The sequence below is a fragment of the Sinocyclocheilus grahami genome, unplaced genomic scaffold (genome assembly GCF_001515645.1).
Source record: "Sinocyclocheilus grahami isolate Dianchi unplaced genomic scaffold, SAMN03320097.WGS_v1.1 scaffold2758.1, whole genome shotgun sequence".
Lineage (NCBI taxonomy): Eukaryota > Metazoa > Chordata > Actinopteri > Cypriniformes > Cyprinidae > Sinocyclocheilus > Sinocyclocheilus grahami.
The window spans coordinates 5,227-30,098 of record NW_015507936.1 but is presented as its reverse complement, the minus strand read 5'-3'; the positions used below and the strand labels follow the sequence as shown (position 1 = coordinate 30,098).

Here is a 24,872-nt window from a genome sequence, read left to right as displayed (position 1 = left end):
GAGGAAAGCTGTACCTTCATTGATTTATCTTCAGGAATACCGTAACATGCTGTTCTCACAACTAGAGTTCATTGTTAATAAAGTTCATCAACTTTTCCTTTTCGAGAACATGAAATAAACAGTCTCCAGAGAAAAGATGAAACGCGTCAGTTTACACACAAAAAGGGTTTAATCGATTCAAAGCCTAATTAAACAAGAAGAACAGCAGCTTCTTTTAAGATGTTTTTTTTTTGTTTGTTTGTTTTTATATGGTCTTATCTTATAATAAGAATCCCTTATTTCAATAGGTTAAAATTTAAGAGGTGTCCGAAAAAAAAAAGTCTTCCGTCTACAAATGTGTCATAAATTTGGATTTTAATGGTCAGGTTACATTTGACATACTAGACATATAGAATGCAGCCATGTGACCATTTTATAGTTTTTTTTAAAAATTATAATTATTTGGGCAAGCTGTACCTAGTCAAAATAATTTTAGATAAACGAAACATTCATATATTAATATGGAATAAAGTTAAACTCTGCAGTAGAATTATTGTTGTTGAAAACCTGATATAAATTTAGAATTGAACCACATGTAAACCAGTTCTATTATTAAGATGTTATCTTCCCTTTTTCAAGTAATGCAAAACAGTCCTCATAATAATTCATCTGTACACGGGAACAAAGAAAGAGCAGAACACACACACACAATCATTGTTATTATTATTATAACTTAATTTATTAAGTAAAAAACACACAAAGAGTAAATGTTAATAGTCAATGGTAGTTTAGTAGTTATATAATGGTATCTGGGACTCAAAGGTACTTCTAAGAATATCATGGTACAACCAGAGTGCATGTCCAAAAAACATGGTAATATGCAAATGGAAATTCAATTATTAACACGCATTGAACTTTTGTGACAATTGCAGAGCAAGTTATGATGCCATGTGGACTAGTTAACATGAATTTGAAAAAAAACTAGACTTTTAAACATTAAAAAAAACAATGCACAAAGAACAAAACAATTCATGAAATTATGATTAAAATATGATTATCATTAAATATTAGGGGCAGAATTCACCAAAAATGATTCTAATTCAGGTTTTTGAAACAGAAAACAAGCATTTGTATAATTTTGTATGTAATTGTATTATTTGTATAATAGGGGTTTGAACCCCAAACTCTATAGCTATTGTAGTTATATACACTGTAAAAAAAATTCCGTAAAATTTACGGTAAAAAACCGGCAGCTGTGGTTGCCGGAATTTTACCGTAAAAAATATGGCAGCAACGTTTTAGGTTTTACGGTTTTAATTTAAATTTACAGTTAAATACCGTAATTTCATTAACTGATATAATGTTAATATATCAACCTATTGAAGTACTGAAATCTGTTTTGTAGCTTTGTAATACACTGATAACCACCAAATGCAGGTGACGATGAACAAGCAGCTTTTAAATAATAACATATATAGAAGGTCCACACAGTGTCATTCACACAGACACTAAACACCATCATGGTGACACACATGAAACTGAAATAATGCAATAAACATTCATTTAACAACATTAGGTGTAACACTCAACCCTAATATACAAAACTGATAAGAAAAAACTAAGAAGAAACAGTTATTTCAACAAAAAAACATCAAATTTGAAATGTAACGCAGGGAATTCTGGGAATGTCAATTTACGGTTATTCACTGTAAATTATAAAGTCTTTTTCACTTCCAAAAACGGTATACTACCGTAAAATTACATGTAATGTCCAATACAGTTTTTCACCGTATATGGTAGGGGAATTTACCGTTAACCATTTAACAGGTTTTTACTGTAGCATTTTTACAGTCTTTTACCGTTAAATTCACGGTCATTTTTTACAGTGTATAAAGGAAGGTATAAACCGCATCAATACTATGTAAAACAAACACACAAAAAAATGACAAAGTTCAAACGATAAGAGCTTGATTGCGTTCTTCGACCCACACAAACAGCCTCAGCAGTGTTGCCAATTTAGCAATTGTTTTTGCTCAATTTAGCAACTTTTCAGACTACCCTAGCAACTTTTTTCTTCCAAAAGCACCTAGCAACAAATTGAGCAATTTTAAAATTGTATTTGGCTACTTCTAGCAACTTTTGATAAGCGACTCAAACAATAAAAGGCACACATTGTCCATCTAAATTTCACAAAAAGAGGAAACCAAAGATGCCCAGCAGTACACACGTCACGTGAATTAAATCCTTGCTGTTTGCAATTGTTCAATTTGATAATAATAATAATTTAATAATTGTTCATTTATGATACACCTTGTTGTAGCTGTGATTGCTGATCGGTTAAGTACACTGCAAGAAAAACATCTAGTCTAATTTTCCAGGACATTATCCCCATTGTAACCCTTTAATCCGAAACACAAAATACAATGTAAAACACTTGTAATCGTGTCGACACTTATTGTAATCGAACAAGTGTTCAATAAGTCAACGTTGTATATAAAAAGTTGTTTATATTATACGATAACATTTAAATTAACATATATATTTGACTGAGATTTGATGTGGCGACACAAGTTTGCGTCGCGATTACGTAACGACGTCACCACGCAATGACATCACAACGTCATTTAGCAACTTAAAGCAGCAAACCGACCTTCCTTTAGCGACTTCCGACAGACGCGACTCACAACACGACTCTGCGCTTCGAGAGAGACACGATGCTGCTCGCGCTGCTGTTCATCTCCACGGGTAATATCAGCCGTTCTTGTCGTTGGTGCTTTCGTTATGAGGAGTGTGTGATAGCTGCGGTTCACGGCGGAGGAAGTGTTTGGTGAACATGTCATGTAGGTTACTGACTGGCCCGATAACATGGAAATGCTGTCTTTAAATAAACAGCCAAACATAGTATTTATTCTAGTTTTAGTTTGGACAGAATACACTTCTATATTCATAGTGATGATATTAATATTTTCCCGATTTGTTCGTTAGCCATACGTCGACGTGCTGTGCTAGCAGGCTAAGTTGAGTGTTTGAAACAACAGCGTCCATAATAAGTCACGTGTTTAAAACTTGTTTTTAATGATTGGTGTATACACATGCATGTGTTTGTTGCGCTGATATTTTGGACTGGTCAGTCTAAACTGACTGAAGTCTATTATAATCATTATCTGATGGGTACATTGATTGTTTTAGTTTGAATGTATTTCCTGAACGCAATCGTCTCGTGCTTGATCGATTTAGCTGATTTCATCAACTTTATCTCTTTCTCTGATATAGGTGTCTGAATGTTGACACAGGGACTGAAACCTGTTTTTCAGAGTTTGTTTGCCCAATACAGATAAACCCAGGCTGTGTTTTAACTCATGCAGTTTTTTTGTGTGTCTGGGGTCTGATCATTGAGTTATGTAATTTGTATCCAAGTTTCTTAGTTCTTCAGAATAACGTCTCTCTTCGCTTCCAGGGATAAGATCTTTTGCTGCTCGTGTAGTTTCCACATCCTCTTCTGTGTTCCTCTTTAGTATTTGCCATTAGTCACAATTTCACTTCATATTTTAGTCATAAGGATTGTTGTTTTTGCAGAAGGTTTTGCTCATGAAAGCATAGAGGTGGTCTTTCATACTGTGGTCTATATGTGAGGTCAGGCTCAGAGCCTCTGGATTGTGAAAAATGGTTTACACACAGCGCCTTCACAACATGGCGGCAGCAACAACAATACTACAGCGAGAATAAAAGTTACGCCGCCTTTCTTTGCGTGAACATTTGGGCGGCGTTATGCAAATCTTCCCACATAGTGACGTAGGTATGTGGGGGCATGTTAGAACGAGCCGTTTTAGGTAGGCGTAGCTGACTCTTAACTTTTATAAAGAATATCTCTTTGGATTTGAGACTTTAGTCTTTGCAACTTTGCAGATCTTCACGCACCAAGAGCTTGTAACACTCCAAAGAGAAAGGACAAATTTAAATTGCATCATATGACCCCTTTAAAACCACAGAATGTCTCGCTTCTCATTGACATGCGTTTTTTTATTTTTTTTTCCCGTAATTGCAGAAGAGAAAGCTGGAAACTGTCCTAGTTTTGGCGTATTGACCGATCAGACCCTGTTCATGACTCTATAATAAAGTTTAGTGCTGTGATTGTTAGACTGTTGTTATTTTTTTTTGCTCTGGACTTATATTACTGGAATCTCTTCCGCATTTTAGGTAGTCTATGATCACACTGACAAGAACTTTTAATGTAACCAAGTGTTTTTGTTAACTCAATCATGTCCGTTTTGTACTTTTTAGCTTATTGCAGTTCACGTAAATGATCCAGTGGAATTTAAAAACCGTCATTCTCAGTTAATGAGCTCAAACATCATATACCGTTACAAGAGAATGAGAAAAATGTTGTTTCGAGTAGTTGCTGTCATTACTTTGCATGCTGTGTCAGCTACCCGTTCCCATGTTAAGTTGCCCGTTTTCTATATAACAATGATTGCTATTGTTCTCCTCTTGTATTTAGCAGAAGTGAAATGTAAGTGTTTTTAGTTATGAGACTGTTTTGATCCTACAAACCATAAAGTAAATGACCCAGATTCACAGCTAGTTCTGGACCACAGGTTTATTGTACAGAGCGTTCCAAAAATCCTTAGTATCTGCACTGTTTCCTACTTTATGCTTTTATTTATGTGGTTTCTGCTTTGGTTTTGACTCTTAATATGGATTGCTATCGAGTGGAAAAGCAGAAGTGAAACCCTGGGTGCTTTTGTTTAAAGAGTTTAGGCCTTCAGGGCTGTTTTCAAGTTTAGTTATGGCACAGTTTAGTTATGAATCGTGTGATGTTGACTCATTGGTGGAAAAATCAGTATTACTTTGTCATAATTCATTACAGTAAAATTCAGTGCCAGTCAGCTGGGTTTTGTGTCGACTTGTCTTTTGTACAGTCCGCTGCGTAGGCTGATGCTGAGCTGGTGGAAACAGACTCTGGATCATAAGACTGATCAAGCATGTAGTTTTTGTTCCTTGCATATGTTGGATGATATTGCTGACAAATTAGGAATAATTCTTCAAAAATGTCCAAAACTGCCAGCCTTTTTGTGAAAATATAGTCTCTTTATTAGCAGCTCTAGGCAGGTTTAACTGTTCATTTCATGGGGAATTTTAAAGAAAATAAACATTGTACTTGGTGGAAACAATATTAACTGGCTCTCAATGTTTAGGGACTTTCCTCTCTCTGTCTGTCTGTCTCTCTCTCTCTCTCTCTCTCTCTCTCTCTCTCTCCCTCTCCCTTTTCAGTCTATAAAGCAAAGCAGCTTTGATCTGCCATCTTAATCGTCTCAATAACAGTTCTGTGGTAAATCTGATTGTGAAAGTCTAAAGTATTTTGTTTTTATGTCTTGGCAGCTATGATGATTTGCTTTTCAAATGTAACTTTTGATTAGAATTCAATGGGGGAACTTGTGATATTATTTATCATGTGTTTACTACAGTGGTTGTAGGTATTGGTCACGAATAACACAAAAGACACTTGAGTAACCGGTTACTGGTCACCTGGTTGTAGTATGTGGAAAATTGAAAGAAGGTGATTGAGTAGATGCTGCTTCCTTTTTCAGTGGCTATAATACAAATTAAATATAGTAAATGGTAATGTGTAACTTTTATTTAAAATGAGTCATGTGAAGTGTCAGTTCTTGGCAGGTTAAACCGATAAGAAATCATGACAAAGATGGTACTAAAAGAGGTCCATCTCTGTGTAATTGCTGACTTGACTAGGCCATCACGTGACTGTGTGATAATTGTGGCAGTTCTATACATATCTAATCTATTTTCTCTTGTTTCTTGCTAGCTGTGGCGAGTCCCCTGTTGGGTACGGAGCAGTGTGCTCGCGGTCCCCCCTACTGGTGCCAGAACGTTAAGACTGCTTCCCTTTGTGGTGCCGTCCAGCACTGCCAACAGAGTGTGTGGAACAAGCCTCAGATGGTGCGCTGACCTGATTCTCAGAAGTGCTTTTGTATGCCAGCGTATAATTCATAAGCTCTAAGTATATAAAACCTCATTTTTTTGCAGAAATCTGTGCCATGTGATCTGTGCAAAGAGGTGTTAGTGGTGGTGGAGCAGCTTTTGAAGGACAACGCCACAGAGGTATGCTAACATGATAACAGCACTGAAGATTTGAGTACTGTTTATGCGAGTTCAAGGTCTAAATACTTGTGCTGAATCTAGGGCGAACTCCTTGGATACATGGAGAAAGCCTGTCAGCTGATCCCTGATGAGGGCATGGCTGACCAGTGCAAGGAGATTGTGGACAACTACTTCCCCGTTCTCATGGACATCATCCAAGGAGAGCTGGTGAGTACTTCCTTCCCTTCCCTTTTAACTAATTGAGTAACATAATTCCCCTTTTAGTTGGTGGTAGTTTGTGATCAAAACAGTGTTGAACACCCACCATGTACCAAACACAAGCTCTGGAGCAGAAAGCCAAACATGCTGTTCCAAACTTAATGAACAATTTGCAATGTTTTCAATGTAGTTTTTTTTGTTTTAGTTCTCTCTAGTATTTCCTACTACAGGCGTGTATCAGTGGGCGGGGCTAAAGTGGCAGTACTGTAGAAGCAGGCGTTGTGATCTCCTCCTGCGGAGGCGGTGCTTATCCACACAATTACGTCATAAAGTGTTACATAACAAAATGAGCCGTTTTCTGATCTTGGTTTCAATAAAAGCTGTTTTTAAACTAATGAGAGAGTTTTGAAACTTACAGGATGTTTTTATAGTACATTGACCTGTGATAAGTCAAAAGATCAAGAAAAATGTTAATTCTCAGTTCATGACCGCTTAAAAGCTTTAGGCCCAATCCCAATTCTATTTTATACCCCTTTCCCTACCCCTCCGCCTACCTCTTTCCCCTTGTCCCTTGAAACAGAGTGTCAAGGGGTAGGGGTGAAAATATTCCCCTAAGAATTGGGACACTGCTACTATGCCGTCACGCGTCGTCTAGCTCCTACAATACACACACCTATGCTGGTGTGTGCATTAGAGCCTTTAATTACCGTTCTATATTAATGCAGTGCTTTCTCTCTCTCTCTCTCTCTCTCTCTCTCTCACACACACACACATATTAGAGATCGCGCAGCTCTCACACACACACACATATTAGAGATCGCGCAGCTCACACACACACAGGAGCAAAGAAACTTGTCAACGCTGCCCCACGACTTTTATTAATAACAGTTTAAATACTGAATCGCTACGTTATATTTTCCAGCGACGAGAGGATAAAGTTGTTTTTTTTTTGTTTTTTTTTAGTAAACTCCCTCTAAAAAGAGAAACGCGCACACACGCAACTTTAATCTCTCTCTCTCGAATTGGCAATATTTCAGAAAAGGGTTTAGCGATTTATAATTATTGGGGTACTAGCCCTCCTCAGTGTCTATGGTGGTTATTATCGCCCTGATCAGACATGAAAATATGTTGTGGCACTATCGTGCAGTCAGTAATGATATGACGTTAGCAAACTTAAACGATTTTTTTTGCAAACATTTCTTTGAGTAACATGACCGTAAATATGAACTCACGATTGAATGTAACATAAAACAAATGATTACTTTTCATTAAAATCTTTATTAATGCCAAAAATTCTTACATTTGTGTATTTTTGTTCGCTCGGGCAGCCATGTTGCCGCTGAGATAATTCATACCCCTTCGTTTGAAGTGTGGTCCCGAAAAATCTTCGTTTGAAGGGATATCTGGCCCTTCCCCTTACCCCTACCCCTCCAACCAAAAGAGAATACCCCTACCCCTTCACGTGAACGCGCGAAAGGGGAAGGGCTAAGGCGTAGAATTGGGAATGGGCCTTAGTCTGACCAGTGCTGCTTAGACGGTTAGCTATCCACAAAGCAGCCTTTGTGTAATAGGCTCTTCCGTCCCATAGGACCTCATCTGTCATTCAAAGCATGTCACAGTTCTCTTTAAAGAACTGAAGCAGTGTATTCAGCTGCAGATCCTATTTGTGTTTACATCATGATTTACAATGCTTCTGTGTTCCCTTCATCTCGCAGGATGACCCTGGTGTGGTGTGCGGTGGTATGGGCCTGTGTGTGTCCCAGCAGTCAGCTCTGGCTAAAGCTCAGCTCATGTCCAATGTGATCCCTCAAGTGGACCTGAACCAGCGTGTCAACCCCTTCCTGCTCAACATCCCTCAGCTGCTCTACCCCCAAGAGAAAACCAAGGAGACCCCCAAACAGGTGAAGCTGTCACACACCTGTATGTTTTAATGAAAAAAGCCATGGAGACTCCAATTGTTCAACTTGATGAATGTTATTATAGTGTCACCAATTACATTTGTGTTGCTGATTAAAACATTTACAATTAATCTCATCCTGTACGTTTACTAACTGATTGGTGTTCTCTTCTGTCCGCAGACGGGTGGAGATGTGTGCCGGGACTGTGTTACGTTCATTTCGGACACTCAGGAGGAAGCCAAAGCCAATTCCTCATTTATCAACACTCTACTCGCTCGGTTGGAGAGCCAGTGTGAGCTTCTGGGACCTGGCATGTCTGATATGGTGAGAACACGAGAGACAGGTTTACTGGGTTCGGTGCTCAAAGTAAAGATGGTGTGCATTGCATGTGTGGGACATTTTTGGTGGTCTTATCTCTCATTTCTCATTTCACAGTGCAAGGAGTACATCAGCCAGTACGGACCACTGGTCTTTCAACAGCTTATGTCTATGGTAAGTGATTTTAAATCTTTCTTAAATGTCATTTGTGCCAGCATTTCAGCTGTTTCTTTCATTCATCCATCCTCCATTACCAAAATGGGTGCTTAAGTTCCCCTCCTCGTGGCACAACAAAGTTTTAAAAGGGTCATATGAGGAATCAAAATGTTAATGTACTGTATCATATTGTGTTATATAAATTTAAGAACTCAACTTCCTCCCTAGTTTAAAAAAAAAAAAAAGAAAAAGGTGATTTTACACTTGTGAGCTTTGGAATGATGCCCATATAAAGACTTTAGCAGTGTAAGTTTGATGTTCAGAAATGGGGTCCACCCAGTCACTGAGGAGGAAGTAGAGTAAATATAGCTAACCTTTGGTTCTGGTATTTTGGAATAAAAGTGAAAAGTGAGTAAGGCTGAGGGGTGGTTTAAAAACTATTGGGTTTGTTCAAGTCAACAACTAAAGATGCAGCTCAGCACTGGATCTCATTTGACATGCAAAGAGGAGATTTGCATTAAAGACAGCAGCAAAAACATTAAAATATGACCCCTTTAATATGGAGAGCTTGTTGCAAATTTTGTCATTCAAGTGAACAAAGCTGCTTTTGTTCCCTTTCCTGTTAAGACACACTGCCTGTCTTCCAGCTTAAAGGGATAGTTCAGCCAAAAATGAAAATTCTGTCATTAATTCCTCACCCTCACGTCGTTCCAAAGCAGTAAGACCTTCATTCATCTTTGAAACACAAATTAAGATATTTCTGATGAAATCCGAGAGCTTTCTGATGCTGCATAGACCACAATGCAACTGACACGTTCAAGGCCCAGAAAGGTACTAAAGACAACGTTAAAATAGTCCATGTGACATCAGTGGATCAAGCGTAATTTTATGAAGCTACGAGAATACTTTTTGTGTGCAAAGAAAACAAAAATAATATTCAACCATTTCTTCCCTCCCACGTCAGACTTTGATGTGCGTTCACAAGAGTGCCACGACACGTGGTACTCATGAATGTGCAGCAGAGACTGACACAAAAGAGAAGAATTGTTAAAGTCGTTATTTTTGTTTTCTTTGCGCACAAAACGTATTCTCTATTAGCTTCATAAAATTACGGTTGAACCACTGATGTCACATGGACTGTTTTACCGATGTCCTCACTACCTTTCTGTGCTTTGAACGTGACAGTTGTGTTGTTGTCTATGCAGCGTCAGAAAGCTCTCAGATTTCATCAAAAATATCTTAATTTTGTGTTCTAAAGGTGAAGGAAGGTCTTACTGCTTTGGAACGACGTGAGGGTGAGGAATTAATGACAGAATTTTCATTTTTGGGTGAACTATCCCTTTAATCCTCAATTCTAATCACTTGTCTTTTGTTTTTGTTTTTTTCCAATTCTTTATTCCCACCTTCATTTTCTTTCACTCTTTATCTCTGTCTCTCCTCTTGTGGTTTTGTTTGCTCTGGTCTTCAGGAGCAGGTAGGTTTCTCTGAGCTGCTAGTCACATTCTAGCTTGTGTCTTTTAATCTGTCTGTCATGTGGCTAATCACCTGTGCTCTTTTCTAATCTAACGCTGACCGTTGCTAATCTGTGCTGTTGTTAGACTAGCCACTCACCCACTTTTAAAATAGCCCTAACCCTGAGGTTTTCATGTTTGTGTAGATGTAGTACCAGACTGATCCTTTATCATAACCTCCATCACCTATAATATACTATATGGGTTGGAACTATGCAGTGTTGGGTGTAACGCATTACTGTAATTAAATTACTTATCCACTGAAAAAGTAAAGTAAGGGATTACTGTTAATTTTTAGGTCATTTAATTACAGTTACTTATAAAGTACTAGCGTTACATACTGTAAATATTTTCAACAGTCAATATTGAATTTGAAATCTAAATTTAGTCTAAAGATAGATATGAATGCAGCATCTTTAACCCTCTGCGCACCGGCGCGTGCACTCAGTTTTTCCTGATTCACAGAGAAACCTTAAATACTCAGATAAGTCTAAAATCAATCGAATCTAAAAAGGGCCTACTTTTATTTGTGTACACTGACAATAACAACAAAACATTGTGCTTTTGTAAAATAAACAAAACAAACAGGGTGCGCTTTCTGCCGTCTTGGTCTCCGTGAGCAACTTTCTACGCATCACAAACTCAGCGAATACTTGACACAGAGACATGAGAAATATGTCTATAGAAAGCTTGAAGTGTCTACTTTTAAATGAACTAATTCAAAACGAATATTATCTGATTATGTAATCTGTATGAAACTAAAGTGAGGTACAGTCTTTCCCGTATCTGAACGCTCCACGTGTCTACTTTTAAATGAACGAATTCAAATCGAAAACGGATATTCTCTGATTATGTAATCTGTATGAAACTAAAGCGAGGTACAGTCTTTCCCTTATCTGAGCTCATATGCAGTCACCTGCACGCAAACGCCCTCACCTAGATACAAAAAATTGATAAAAAAAAAAATCAAGATTCATCGTTTTTGAAAGAAGACCTGCTATGAAGAATAAGCAGGAATTTACCTCGGAAGAACAGCGCGATCTGACGCTGAGATAATTTCTGTAATTTATTCTTACCTACATTAGTTAATGTGTTATTTTTACATAAACCTGTACGTATTTTACCAGTTGGGCTTTTCCTGAACATCTCGCCAAACTGAAATGTATTTAACTTTTCTTAAGATTTTTTTGTTGTTCAGATATTTTGCAGAGTATTTCTATTTGTTAACCAAAGAAGGTTACTTTTTTTTTTTTTTTTTTTTATAAAGTATTAGTTGTTTTAAAGCTAAAGGGCTAAACTATTCTATGTTTGGCTCAAACTGAAAGAATAAAGAGTTTAATTTCTATTGTCTATGCTTTAAGGTTTATAGGGATTTTAAGATTTAATTAGCAATTTGAATAATTAAGTTACTTATTGAGTAACTAAATTACTTTTCAGACATGGCAATTAGTAAAGTAATTTAAATCCAATATTGATAATGTCATTAATTACTTTTTGAAAGTAACTTACCCAACACTGGCACCATGTACTGGTTTTTATTCAGTAACCAGCCTCATTCAACAACAAAATAACAAGAGGGTATTTAAGAAAGCAGGGTTAAACCTGCTGTCTCACAAACCCCAAACTCTTGGTTGATTTAACCCAAACCGTTCTTACTGGTAAAAATGGCTGGGAGTAAGTTCACTCGGCTCACTCAACTTCCAGGAACACACAAAGACATTGCAACAGAGTGACAAATCCTGGAGTAACCTGGAAATGGATGCTAAGCACGCCATGCTAAAATTAGTGTGAAAAAGTTATTGATTAATAATAATAGTGCTTAATAATAATAATAGTAAAACTGGAGTCTCATCAATAGGGTTAAACTGCTGTGGCTGTTTTTGGAACCAGAATGTGTGGTTATACTTTTACTTATCCGCAAACTTGTTGCAAAAAACACCACTTTCCATTGTGTTCTCTTGCTGCTCTCACAGAACAAAACATTGTGTGATCAGTGTGTTTGTACTGTAACCAAAGTACTCTTGAGCTGGTTCTTCTGAATTAATGGGTCAAAAGACTCCCTTTTTGGGTTTGAATCGGTCTTTAATTGACTCCCTCCAATAGAATTTTAGGTTTGTGTCCAAGTACTCAAAGAATCTTTAAGGAACCGATTAATCATCATTTCGAATTGCAACAAAATCTTTAACCTCCATCCCTACCTGAGAGCTGATATTCAAACACATTTTCATTTGAACATGTGGTTGTTATAAAGTGTTGAATTGGATAAGTTGCTCTATTAATTGAACCACTAGCTTTTACCATTCATCAGATCATACTTGCACTTCTTGTGCTTGCATGCATGGCAGCCGTCAGACTGGCAGGGTGATATGGGATACTGCGGGACTGAGGTGGAGCGGCATCATGGGTAATCAGTTAGTCAGAGAGGTGTTACACATTGGATGCTGCATGACGTCATCCAGGAAGATGGTGCATGAATGTATTAGTCAGTGCATGTCTGAAATTCTGCTCATCCTGTCTTTCTCTTGTGTAACTGGTGACGTGTTACTGAATGTGTCCTTGCCTCCTCAATCCCTCTGTAGCAAGCCAAGGACATCTGCTCTCGTGCTGGATTCTGCCCCCCTCAGAAGTCTGTGCGCATGGCGTTGCTGATGCCTGCCAAATCAATCCCTGCTGTCAAGATGTTCCCTGCAACCAAACTTGAAACGCCTGTCAAAACCAAGCCTGCTAAGGTACAATAGCATATAACTTCTGTTGTTTTTATCTAGATTATGAATCTGTGAATTTGGTAGTTTAACACTTTTTTTGAGCATTTAAAACCCCCCCCCCCCAACTGATCTGTTAGATAACTTTACTTTCAACCTCTGTTTTGACAATGTCAATTAATTTAATGACTCAACTGTTGTCAGCTGTTATGGGCTGTAAATAACATTCACATTCAAATTAAACTCGAGTTGAGAAGGTGTGTAAAAATGCAGGATGTTTCCTTCATGCACGCGTGTCTGTTTTGATAGAATCTGGTGCAAATACGCGACAGTCCTCAGTGTGCCATCTGTGAGTTTGTGATGAAGGAAGTTGAGGAAATGATTCAGGATCACACATCTGAGGTATGAAGCCACATGTCAAATAACCGATTCTCCATTGATTGTCAGTGTTCATAAACTGTAATGACGAGTAGAATCGGTAGACGTATGTGCAGATTTCCATAAACGATTAGATATTAAGATTGATTGAAGCCAGCGAGACAAACATAGCAGCAGGTGGGACTGCTGGAAAAAGGCCTTCTCCATTCAGAGAAGAGAAAGCAGATAAATATGAAAGGATAGTGCATACATCCTGGTGTTTCCAGTCAGCAAACAATAGCCTGCATTGGATTTTCTCTTTTTAGTCAAACCATAATATTCACCATCAATATGCAGTTCAGAAATGGCTTCACATTATGAAATACTTGAGTTAAAAACAATCCGTATTTCAATATTTATGGTTCCGATAGTAAGCTCTGATTGGATGAGCCACATTGTGTTTTGTGTTTTTATCGCTGTCAGATTTTTCTGGAGAACTTGATGTGAATTTGCATCCTTATAAATGTCCTGTTAATGGTGTGCCGACACTGTTGTGGTTTTTTTAGGAAGAGATTGTGCAGGCTGTGGAGAAAGTTTGCAACATTTTACCCTCCACACTCAAGGCTCAGTGCAAGGACCTGATTGAGACCTACGGCCAGGCCATCATTGAACTGCTCATGCAGGAGGCCGATCCCAAAACCATCTGCTCTTTCCTCGCACTCTGCAATGGGGTCAGCCATGTCTGTAAGTGCTGATAATACATTTGTTTTCAGTATAATATTCCCTTTGTTTCTCTTTTTTTAGATGTGAGAGATTAATTTTATCGCTTTATTGTTGCAGCTGTAATGGACAAGCAACGATTTGAGGCGGGCGGCTTCTGTGACGTGTGTAAGATGGCAGTGCGTTATGTGGACGGGATCCTAGAGCAGAACGCCACTCAGGCGGAGATCGAGGACGCTGTGATGAAGGTCTGCAACTTCTTGCCTGATGCTGTCAGAGACGAGGTAGGTCACGCTTGCAGTAAACGGACACGCATACTTCATTCTTTTAATACGTCCAACAACAGAACAAATGCAACAAGAAAACTTTTACTGTGCTGTTGTCCAGCAACATGCAGTGTGAGATTTTGATTTGCTATGAAATTTGGGTTGCATTATAGTACATTTAGGAAGGAAACATGCATCAGCCATTTTCCCATTCTTGTAATGAGACAAAAGAGAAGCTTTAAAGGGTTAGTTCACCCAAAAATGAAAATTAAGCTGCGTTTTACTCCCCCCTCGAGGCATCCTAGGTGTACATGACTTTCTTTTTTCAGACGAATCCAGTCGGAGTTATATTAAAAATTGTCTTTGATCGTTCAAGCTGTTTAATGCCACTCAGCGGGTGTTGCAGTGCTTCAGTCCAAAAGAACTTAAATAAAAATCGCCCATCCATAAAAAAAATAAAAAATAAATAAGAAGTCTCACACGGCTCCAGGGGGTGAACAAAGGCCTTCTGTAGAGAATCGATGCGGTTTTGTAAGAAAAATATCCATATTCAAAACATAATAATCACTTTAATGTAGCTTGCGCTCACTGTCTCTCTGTCGCTCTTTGAAGCTATATTTTATTTGGTTAAATTCTTAACAATTGTTTTGATTTATTATTATTTTAAAAAGTAGCCTGCTTATATAATTGAATAAAAATGCACAAAATAAATTTGATACAATTTTGAAGCATCGTGATATCGAATCGTGAAACCAGTGACGATTCGCACCCCTAATAAGTGTGTGTGTGTGTGTCTAACCGTGCTCTTCTTCCTGCAGTGTCACCAGCTCATTGAGCAGTATGAGCCTCTGCTGGTACAGCTGCTGCTCCAGACGCTCGACCCGGACTTTGTCTGCATGGTAAGATTTGCCCTCCGCTCTCCAGCTCAAATCATGTGATAAGTGAGCCCTGACTGAGTTTGTTGGGGGTTTTTGTGCGTACAGAAGCTGGGAGCATGTCCCGAGGCAGTGCAGAAGCTGCTGGGATTGGAGCAGTGCAGCTGGGGGCCAGCATACTGGTGTAAGAACGTGGAGACCGCTTCTCGCTGTAACGTGAGTATTGCTTGCAACTTTTTATGTTTTGAGTGTAAAATGTTATCTTGCACATCAGAAACCGGCTGTGATGTGAATGAAGCTTCTGTGTTTGTGTGTTGTAGGCCTTGGATCACTGCAGGCGTCACGTGTGGAGCTAAAGGATGAGCGGAGCGTTCCACAACAATCTTAGGAAACTAAAGGAGAAATGCTGTAGAGCTGCTTTCCTGTTTTGAAATCAATACTTGGAGTTTCTTTTAAAAAGTGACATTTGAAATTGAACTGTCACAGCTAATTTAACCGCCTTGTTTCTGTGGCAAGAAAGCTTTTACTGAAAGGACATGTATTTTGAGGGGGCAGGGGTTTGGAGAGAGATGAATGGCATACATGGGGAAATGCACTGAAACTGGATTTTTTTTTTTTGTGCTATTTTGCAGACTTTTGTTTTTAAAATGAAAGTTCTTTTAGTTGTTTCTTCATATGAGTATATATGGAAATAGATTGTGCCTTTATCAGAAAAGGGGGTCTGAAACCCCTGAGAATGAAATGCTTTGGATGCTCTAAAATCCCTGCTTCCCTCTTTAACTGTGCAAATGCACCTGCAAGGCCAGTGATTTAAATCATAGTTTTTAATGGGTGACACTTTTGGTCCTAATTCAAGTAAATGATCTTTATAATTGTCATTTTGTGTTAGTTAATAAGCTGAAGGAGACGAGATGTTGACATTCTTCATTTGATCCCACTAACTGTTGCCCTTCACTGATTGATCCGTCACTGCTTCCTAAATGTCAGATTTTATCCTTGTGCTTGACACTGTTCAGACTGAAAGCTTTTGTTTTTTAAAAATGAAAATAAAACCAACTTCAACCCCATTCTCTGTGGTTCCTTTGTTTTGAAACCCTTTTTTGTCAGTAGATCAGCTCTGGAAGTAAAAGAAAACCACTTGATTTGTTATTATTTGTAAAGTTAAGCAAGAAATTAATTTTAAAACGTCTTTCTGGTGATGTAAGCTGGACTTTTCCAATCATTTAGTCTTAGCTTAAAAAGCCACCTTTCTTAAGGTGCAGTCTGTTAAGGTGTTTACTGTTGCTCTGTGAAATTTCTAAATCTGCTCATTTCAATAGGAGCCCTTAAGATCAGGAGTTTTGTGTGACAGTGAGAAATCCTCCAATGCTGATTTCGTTAGTGTTTAAGTCGGTTGCCTGAATTTTCTACGTTTAATATGGAGGCAGATCTCAGTTTTCTGCTGGAGTACAACCTCCATGTCTCGATGTATAAAACCTTAATTCCTACATTTAAAAGGTTTATTTTTAAGTGTATTGTAATTGTATTTTAATTACTCATGGCTGGGTGGAAAGTGTATTTTACTTTTTATGCCAATAGTAAGGTCTACTAATTTTGCCACTTTGGCAATAGATAAAACAAAATACAATTTGGCTTTAAAGGAACACTCCACTTTTTTTTTTTTTTTTTTGAAAATAGGTTCATTTTCCAACTCCCCTAGAGTTAAACAGTCGCGTTTTACCATTTTTGAATCCATTCAGCCGATCTCTGGGTCTGGCGGTAGCACTTTTAGCTGTAGCTTAGCATAGATCATTGAATCGGGTTAGACCGTTAGCAATATATAGTTTCTATATTATTCCTATTTAAAACTTGACTCTTCTGTAGTTACATTGTGTACTAAGACCGTCGGAAAATGAAAAGTTGCGATTGATATTACGCGGCGCCTGAAAATAGGCTAACTTCCGTCAACATAACCGTGACCACCTGCTTTGCACAGGGAGCTTGCTGGGGACTATTTTCAGGCGTTGTGTAATATCATTGCGCCTGCTGCACCCATGGTACGGCAGCAAAGTTCCTTGATTATTACGCCAGAATGAGAGTATAGTTCCTAGTCATACCGGCCTAGAAAATCGCAACTTTTAATTTTCCGACGGTCTTAGTACACGATGTAACTACAGAAGAGTCAAGTTTTAAATGGGAAAAACATTGAAACTTTTTGGTCATTTTTGAGCGAGATGCTAACGGTCTAATCAGATTCAATGATCTATGCTAAGCTACAGCTAAAAGTGCTACCGCCAGACCCGGAGATCGGCTGAATGGATTCGAAAACGGTAAAACTCAACTGTTTAACTCTAGGGGAGTTGGAAAATGAGCCTATTTTCAAAAATAGTGGAGTGTTCCTTTAAGGGAATTTGCCAAACCAATCAAAATAAAAGCACATGTGAGACATACATTTTTTTTCTTTTTTAATCATTCACAGCATCTGTATTTGGTTTACAACTTTTATATAAAATTAAACATTTACAAAGTTCCAAGCAATTTTATACTTCATGTCACAGGTAGTTTTGGAGGTAGCAGGTCTAAAGAAACTGAGGTAGCGAGTTGTGGATTCTGTGTGTGGCTGACACATTTCACTGTACATGTGTGATTTCCTGATTTCAGGGTTCAAAATGTAAAAAACAAGTTAGTGACACATTACACAACCAGTGTCACTCTTTCACTTCCAGCGATTAATCCGACGCAGCTGCACATATGCAAGAATCAGACACACGCACATAATGCCTGTCAGAGCTACCTGGTTCTGCCAAAATCCCCAAGTGCTGTGGTCGATCTCTTGATGATCCAGGTACATGTCACCTCTCACACTGCTAGTAAACTAAACTCTGTTAGTTCTGTTTTTCCAGTAGGTGGCACCACCGAGTGTGAGTGAGTCTTACCTGGTGTAGTTACTAGTAAAGACTTGATCTTTTAGTTCATTGATGGCAAGTGCCTGAAGAGAGACACTTTGGTTGGATTACTGCTGAAATGCAAACAAAAAGACTGTCTTGATCGGATTGTAATGGGTTTTATGCTCTTACATTGTAGCCATATCGGAATATACTGGCCCACTTCAGCCAAGACATCCAGCTCAGCATTGAATTCAGGTTAACTAGGAAACCTCCAAACACCTGGGAAGACACAGGACAGGAAAACCTGTGAGATTAAATCATGCTATGTCCCAAAAATAAACATGACCTTCGTCTCATTAAAGGGCTAGCTCACCCAAAAATTAGAATTCTGTCATTAATTCCTCACCCTCATGTCGTTCCAAACTTGTAACACTTTCGTTCATCTTCAGAACACAAATTAAGATATTTCTGATGAAATCCGAGAGCTTTCGGACTCCGATAAGACAGCAACGCAACTGACACGTTCAAAGCCCAGAAAGGTAGTAAGGACATCGGTAAAACATTCCATGTGAGAGCAGTGGTTCAACCGTAATGTCATGAAGCTACAAGAATACTTTTTGTGCGCAAAGAAAACAAAAAAAGCGACTTTATTCGACAATAAAGTATTCTTGTAGCTTCATAAAATTACGCTTGAACCACTGATGTCGCATGGACTATTTTAACGTCGTCCTTACTATCTTTCTGGGCCTTGAACGTGTCAGTTGTGTTGCTGTCTATGCAGCGTCAATGACATGTCACAACATGAGACAGTTTGTGATATTTATGGAAATTTGGGTAAATGTCATGCTGCCATCGTGCATCGAAGTCTGAAGCAGGAGAGAAGAAATTGTTGAATAAAGTCATTATTTTGTTTTTTGTTTTTTTGCGCACAAAACGTATTCTCGTAGCTTCATAACATTACGATTGAACCATTGATGTCACATGGACTATTTTAACAATTTGTCCTTACTACCTTTCTGGACCTTGAACGTGGTAGTTGTGTTGCTGTCTATGCAGCGTCAGAAAGCTCTCGGATTTCATCAGAAATATCTTAGTTTGTGTTCTGAAAATGAACGAAAGTGTAACGGGTTTGCAACGACATGAGGGTGAGGAATTAATGACAGAATTTTCATTTTTGGGTGAACTATGCCTTTAATTGCTGTTTACCTCATACAACTGGAATCTAAGGTCATGCTAACAGCTGGTGCGTTAAAAAAACAGTGAACCGAACCAATTAGAAAATGCAAACAATCTACATGTCTGTAAATCTATCGTGTTTGGCTAAACTCACCATCATTAAGACATAAGGCAGCGCGATGAGGATGTTAGCCATGGCGAAGGAGCCCACGCTGGCACTGACCAGGAAGGCCAAGCTCACCGCTGACAGACTGACCATACTCATGGTCAAACAGTACAGGAAGAAGGCCTCCACGCCAGGCTTCAGACCTGAGATGAAGCTCATTCAAACAGTGTAATGTTACAGGTACAGCTAAAAAACAAAGCAAAGGGCTGTAAACTGTTATTAATGTGATTTATGTTTATATGTGTCATCTGTGACATAATAACAATGAGCAGCTGCCACCTAATCTTTTTCATTCTGGCCACTTTTGTCAATATGGACAGTACCGAAATGGCAACACCCAGTGACCCTCGTTCACTTTTCCTTACATTACTCCACTAATAATGTAACAGTGACTGAAAACATTTCCATTGCTTCATTTGCCAGCTTGGATGTTTTCACTGATCTTGTCACAGTGCACTATGGGACTGTCTTTGTGGAGAAGGATACACACAAGGCCTCCTAAAATATTCCCCAAGAAGGTATTTTAGAAGATAGTGACACTACTCACCCATCATGAAGTACGGGATGGCAGAAAAGATGAAGACGGGGAGGATGCGGTTTGGTATGAGGTCGGCAAACACTTTGGACAGGAAGTAGACAGAGGTGCGGTAGAAACCACTCGAGTTCTCATGGCTGCAGGTGAGAGGAACATGTGATGATGGTCTTTGTCTAACTGGAATAATAGTTAGGAGAGCTAACGCTTGGATGTTGACTCACATGAAGAGCACTCTCTCGCTGATGAAGAGCTCCACCGCAGACAGATTGCCAAACACCATGTTGATGACCAGAAAAAAGAAAGCTCCCGTTCTGAAGAGAGACAACAAATGCAACGTTTCACAATAACTGCTAGAACTTAAACACAGGTGCAATAGGTACAATCCTTATGTGTATAAAAAGAATTGAGCTTGAATTATTGATTTATTAATTATATTATTTATTAACACAATAAAGTAATTGTATCATATTGGATACATGACTTTCTAAGGCCTCCAAAGTATACATCCAAATCTGCTTATGCTTGGTTCAGGGATCAGACATAGGATGTACTGTTCAGTGTCCAGATTTAACTCTCATTGAAAATATATGGTTGAATTTGAAGAAAGCAGTGGCAAGACTGTCAGTGATCTGAAAGCTTTTTCAGGCGAGGAATGGGCCATTCGTCAGGCTTTTACAGGGTTCATTTTTCTGACCTCATTTTCTATGTACAGTACATTCCTTAATTTCCGCACCATGAATTTAAACTCTTAAATTGTGGCAGAAAGGTCATTTTGGACCCGATGCAATCTAGCCGGTGCTCACCTGTTCTGAAGAGCCTCTGGTAAAGTGTGTGGGATCTGGTAGTAGATCAGTCCCACTAAAATACCAAAGAAAATGTTGAGGAAGAGTTGGGCGTAGGATGTCTGAGGATTCCTCAAGATGTTTCTTACGGTACGGCCACTCACCAGCATGAGCTGCAACATGGACATACACTCATCACCCACGTACAGAGGTCATCTATTGATTTTATTCCTGGTTATCTACCTGATGAGTCAACACAAGCTTAGCTAAACCATTGCTTCTACATACCTGGTAACAGAAAGGTGTGGCGTAACCGACCCTGTCACCTTTAGTGACCTCAAGCCCATCTGAAATCTGACTGAGTCTGTCTTTTACTTTGAGGAAATGAGGGGACTGTCTGTAAATGACCGCCAGAGGGTTCTCATTTTCCTCCATCTCCTCACTGCTGCTACACTTGTCTAAAAACACACCAAACACAGACGGTTAGCTGATCACAGAGTAGTCAAAACTTTAGTTTTGACCAAACTACAAGAGATGTCCATGTAAAGTACCAGCAGCATTGCTCAGAAGGATGCATATTCAAATAAAAACTCCAGTCCTGGATGCTGATTGGTCAGTGTTGAGCTACAGTCATGCTACAATACAGTCTGCCTCCAGTACTGCTTATTGAGATGGTGAAGTTGTGACAAATTTTTATCATTAATATATATTTTTTATGATGTAGCATAATTCATATTTTTTTATGTTTTCAAAAGAAGTCTCACTTTGGATTTAATTTAATTTAATGCATCCTTGCTGGAAAAAAAAGTATTAATTCTTTAAAATAATGAAACCTTCAGCACCTGATTGATTGTTGTGTATTTGAGGAAGGACGGTTCGGTTTGTGACGTCCAGGAAGAAGTCTGCCAGGTTGTTGAGTGGCTCGCACTTTTAACCTACGACACATTGACACAAGTCTGAGAATCACAGTATTCTCAGTGATGAGCGAATCACTGCGGATTTGCATTTGAATTAAGTCAGTACCCAAGTCCTCAAAGTAGGTAATGGCTTTGTTGGCGGCCCCTGCGTAGATGATTTCTCCTTTATTCATGAGTGTGAGGTGGTCAAACTGGCTGAAGATGGAGTAGCGTGGCTGGTGAATGGAGAAGATCAGTCTTACCCTTTTTGGAGAGCCTGAGTAACAAAACAACAAATGATCAACATATCAATCTCTGCATTTCTCATGATCAAAACAGACAAAAACAGGTTGTATGTGACTTTACATTTGAAGTGGAATGTGGTTTCTTCTGACAGCTACAGTAAAAAACATGTCAAATGTTGTGCAATTTTCTGGAGGTTCAAATACAATTTTAACTCATCTGTGACAGGCAGTCATTTACCACACATCATTATTTTGACTCATCTCTCAGTAATGCGTGTACAGTAATGCACTCTCAATGGATGTCAATGGGAAGAATGCACTGGAGGGTTTATAAAGCTTGTACTTTTTTAAAAAAGCACTTCATACAGTGTTTTAAAAGAATGAACCCCAGTACACTTTACACTTTTGTGAAAAGGGTAAAGTATTCTACAAAATACAAATTGCTTATTATTGTCTCAGCATATTAACACTATAAGCCTGTGAAGCCTCATATTTGATACACACATTTCTAAGGCCTCTTATTTATTAGCATGATCAAAACTTTCTGCTACATGCCTTTTGTTGTCAGAATGATAGTTTATACTTTTTAGCGAGTAAAAGGCCTTTTAGTATAATTCTAAAAATGCATTTCAGGTCATTGTTCATGTGTCTGTATACATGTTAAAATGTATCAAATAGGATACATCAGGCTTTTGAGAAATGTTTATTTGTACATCTCTCAATAATCATTGGATTGTGTTGCATTATAAGTTTTAATCATAAAACATTTAAGCATTTAAATTTCATCTTACTAAGACATTATTGGGAGATATATAGTGGCAACTGATATTTATATGCATTTTATGTAAGTAGACTGCTATACTGTCATAAAAATCTTACTGATTTACATTACAGGCTCTCAGAATTTCACTTTTTGGCCAAATAAATATTAAGTAAATGCACCAAATTGCATATTTTTGCTCAGCCTTAAAGGGGTCATATGATGCGATTTCAATTTTTCCTTTCTCTTTGGAGTGTTACAAGCTCTTGGTGCATAAAGAAGATCTGTAAAGTTGGAAAGACTAAAGTCTCAAATCCAAAGAGATATTCTTTATAAACGTTAAGAGTCAGCCACGCCTACCTAAAACGGCTTGTTCTAACACGCCCCCACATACCTACGTCACTATGTGGAAATATTAGCATAATGCCGCCCAAATGTGCACGCAAAGAAAGAAGGCATGGTTTCAGTAACCGCAGTTAGTGTTGACTAAAAAAAAAAAAGGGTAAATTCCGACTTTGCTATGACAATCTGTTGCTGTCTGGGTCTGTCACGCGACTCTGTTCCCCTTTCGGGCTTGAACTGATGGTAAAACTAACGACATTATTAACTGTCTTGATATTTACTTTGAAAGCTGAAGCTCGCGATTATGGTAAGGGGCGTTACATTTTCGACGCGTGCTTGTGGTGTTCGGCCAATCACAATGCACTGGGTCAGCTGGCCAATCAGAGCAGACTGCGCTTGTCGGAAGGAGGGACTTTGTAGAAAACGAAGCGTTTGAGAGAGGCGGGGCATAGAGGACCTACAATAATGTACAGTATTTGAAAAAGAATGTGTTTTTTGAACATTAAAGCATGTCAACATATTCTGTTACACCAAATAATGATCTTTAAAAAAATAGCATCATATGAGCCCCTTTAATAAAATTTAGGTGATTTTTTTTTTCTCCTCAGAAATGAGCTCCATATTCTCCTATATCATACTACAGGAGCCATAAAAGCCTAATGTATCAAATATGAGATTGTCCAACTCTAAATGATCAATAATTAAATTTTTTTTTTTTTTTTACAGGGTTTAGAGGTCAGAATTTACAGGGTTAAGATTAAGGAGAAAGTGTATTTTATTTATTTATTTTTTTAATGGGAGACTTCATTGTTCACAGGAAGTAGGTGTATCTGATAAGAGAGCGTGTGGTACTTCTGCAGCAGCTCTATGATGGAGTTGGCAGTGTTGGCGTCCAGGCCTGTGGTGGGCTCATCCAGGAACAGGAGGGAGGGGGACGTGATGAGCTCCATCCCGATGCTGCACCTCTTCTTCTCTCCACCAGAAACACCACGCAAAAACATGGTCCTGATCTGAGAGAGAACAAGGCCATATCAAGTCCTGTCAGTGTGAAATAACACATTCCTAATGTCACACGGTATATACTGACAGAGCGCCCAACCCTACTGTTGTTGTTTTGGAAATAGTTTTTGTGTGACTGAAGCACACATGACCATGACCCAGTTCTTACTGACACGCACGCACGCACGCACGCACGCACGCACACACACGCACAAACCAATACAACAAATAATTTACAACATTCCTCTTCACAAGGCTGAAGTGTATTACCTTAGTATCTGCGCAATCTTTCAGGCCGAGCTCCTGAATGACGGAATCAACCCTCATCTTCTTGTCAGCTGAGGAATACTCTTTGCGTGACAAGCAAAGATTGGCAGAGAATGCTAAGTTCTCTCTTACAGTCAGAGTTCCCATCAGAATGTCATTCTGAAAGACAAAAGAAAGGAAACGATGCATGATTTCATCATATTAATTTCCAATTATCTAGCAATTCTCATGCAATCGCTACTATGGAAGTAAAACAATACATACTACCGTTCAAAAGTTTGGGGTCAGTAAGATTGTTTTTGTTTAAAGAAATATGAATTGTATTCAGCAAGGATGTATTAAATTGATCAAAAGTGACAGTAAAGACATTCATAACGTTACAAAAGATTATTTCAAATAAATGCTGTTGATCTTCAAATAAATGTTGAACTTTCCATTCATCACAGTATCTACAAAAATATGAACTGTTTTCTACATTGATAATAATAATAAATGTTTCCTGAGCAGCAAAGTCAGCGTATTAGAATGATTTCTGAAGGATCACGTGACACTGAAGACTGGAGTAATGATGCTGAAAATTCAGCTTTGATCACAGGAATAAATTACATTTGAACATAGATTCAATTAGAAAACAATTTTTTTGAAATTGTAATCATATTTCACAATATTATTGTTCCCTTTCATGGGAACTTCGAACTGCGTCCTCTAGGGGTCGCTATGGGAAACCTAGAGGACGCAGT

General features: G+C 38.4%; 1 protein-coding gene and 1 pseudogene across 2 annotated transcripts; one reads left to right on the top strand and one right to left on the bottom strand.

Annotated features, from left to right (window-relative positions):
• The first annotated feature begins 2,605 nt into the window (after positions 1 to 2,605).
• Positions 2,606 to 16,150, top strand: LOC107575616 (prosaposin-like). 2 transcript variants are annotated; one of them, XM_016261972.1, is made up of 15 exons: positions 2,606 to 2,724; positions 5,801 to 5,934; positions 6,022 to 6,096; positions 6,178 to 6,303; positions 8,010 to 8,195; positions 8,373 to 8,516; positions 8,628 to 8,684; positions 10,135 to 10,140; positions 12,757 to 12,906; positions 13,189 to 13,281; positions 13,803 to 13,980; positions 14,077 to 14,240; positions 15,041 to 15,121; positions 15,206 to 15,313; positions 15,418 to 16,150. In XM_016261972.1, the coding sequence occupies exons 1-15, from the start codon at positions 2,694 to 2,696 to the stop codon at positions 15,451 to 15,453; spliced, it is 1,569 nt and encodes a 522-aa protein (XP_016117458.1). In that variant the 5' UTR covers positions 2,606 to 2,693; the 3' UTR covers positions 15,454 to 16,150. The 2 variants fall into 2 exon arrangements, with proteins under 2 accessions (XP_016117458.1, XP_016117459.1); XM_016261973.1 differs by lacking the exon at positions 10,135 to 10,140.
• A 1,399-nt stretch (positions 16,151 to 17,549) lies between these two features.
• On the bottom strand, positions 17,550 to 24,321 carry LOC107575614 (ATP-binding cassette sub-family G member 2-like; annotated as a pseudogene).
• Between the last annotated feature and the right edge of the window lie 551 nt (positions 24,322 to 24,872).

Excerpts from the sequence above, each read along its gene's own strand:
- LOC107575616 (XM_016261972.1), top strand. The coding sequence starts at position 2,694 with ATGCTGCTCGCGCTGCTGTTCATCTCCACGG. Across the intron at positions 6,097-6,177 it reads TGAAGGACAACGCCACAGAG|GGCGAACTCCTTGGATACAT; the intron begins GTATGCTAACAT and ends TGCTGAATCTAG. Across the intron at positions 13,282-13,802 it reads TTCAGGATCACACATCTGAG|GAAGAGATTGTGCAGGCTGT; the intron begins GTATGAAGCCAC and ends TGGTTTTTTTAG.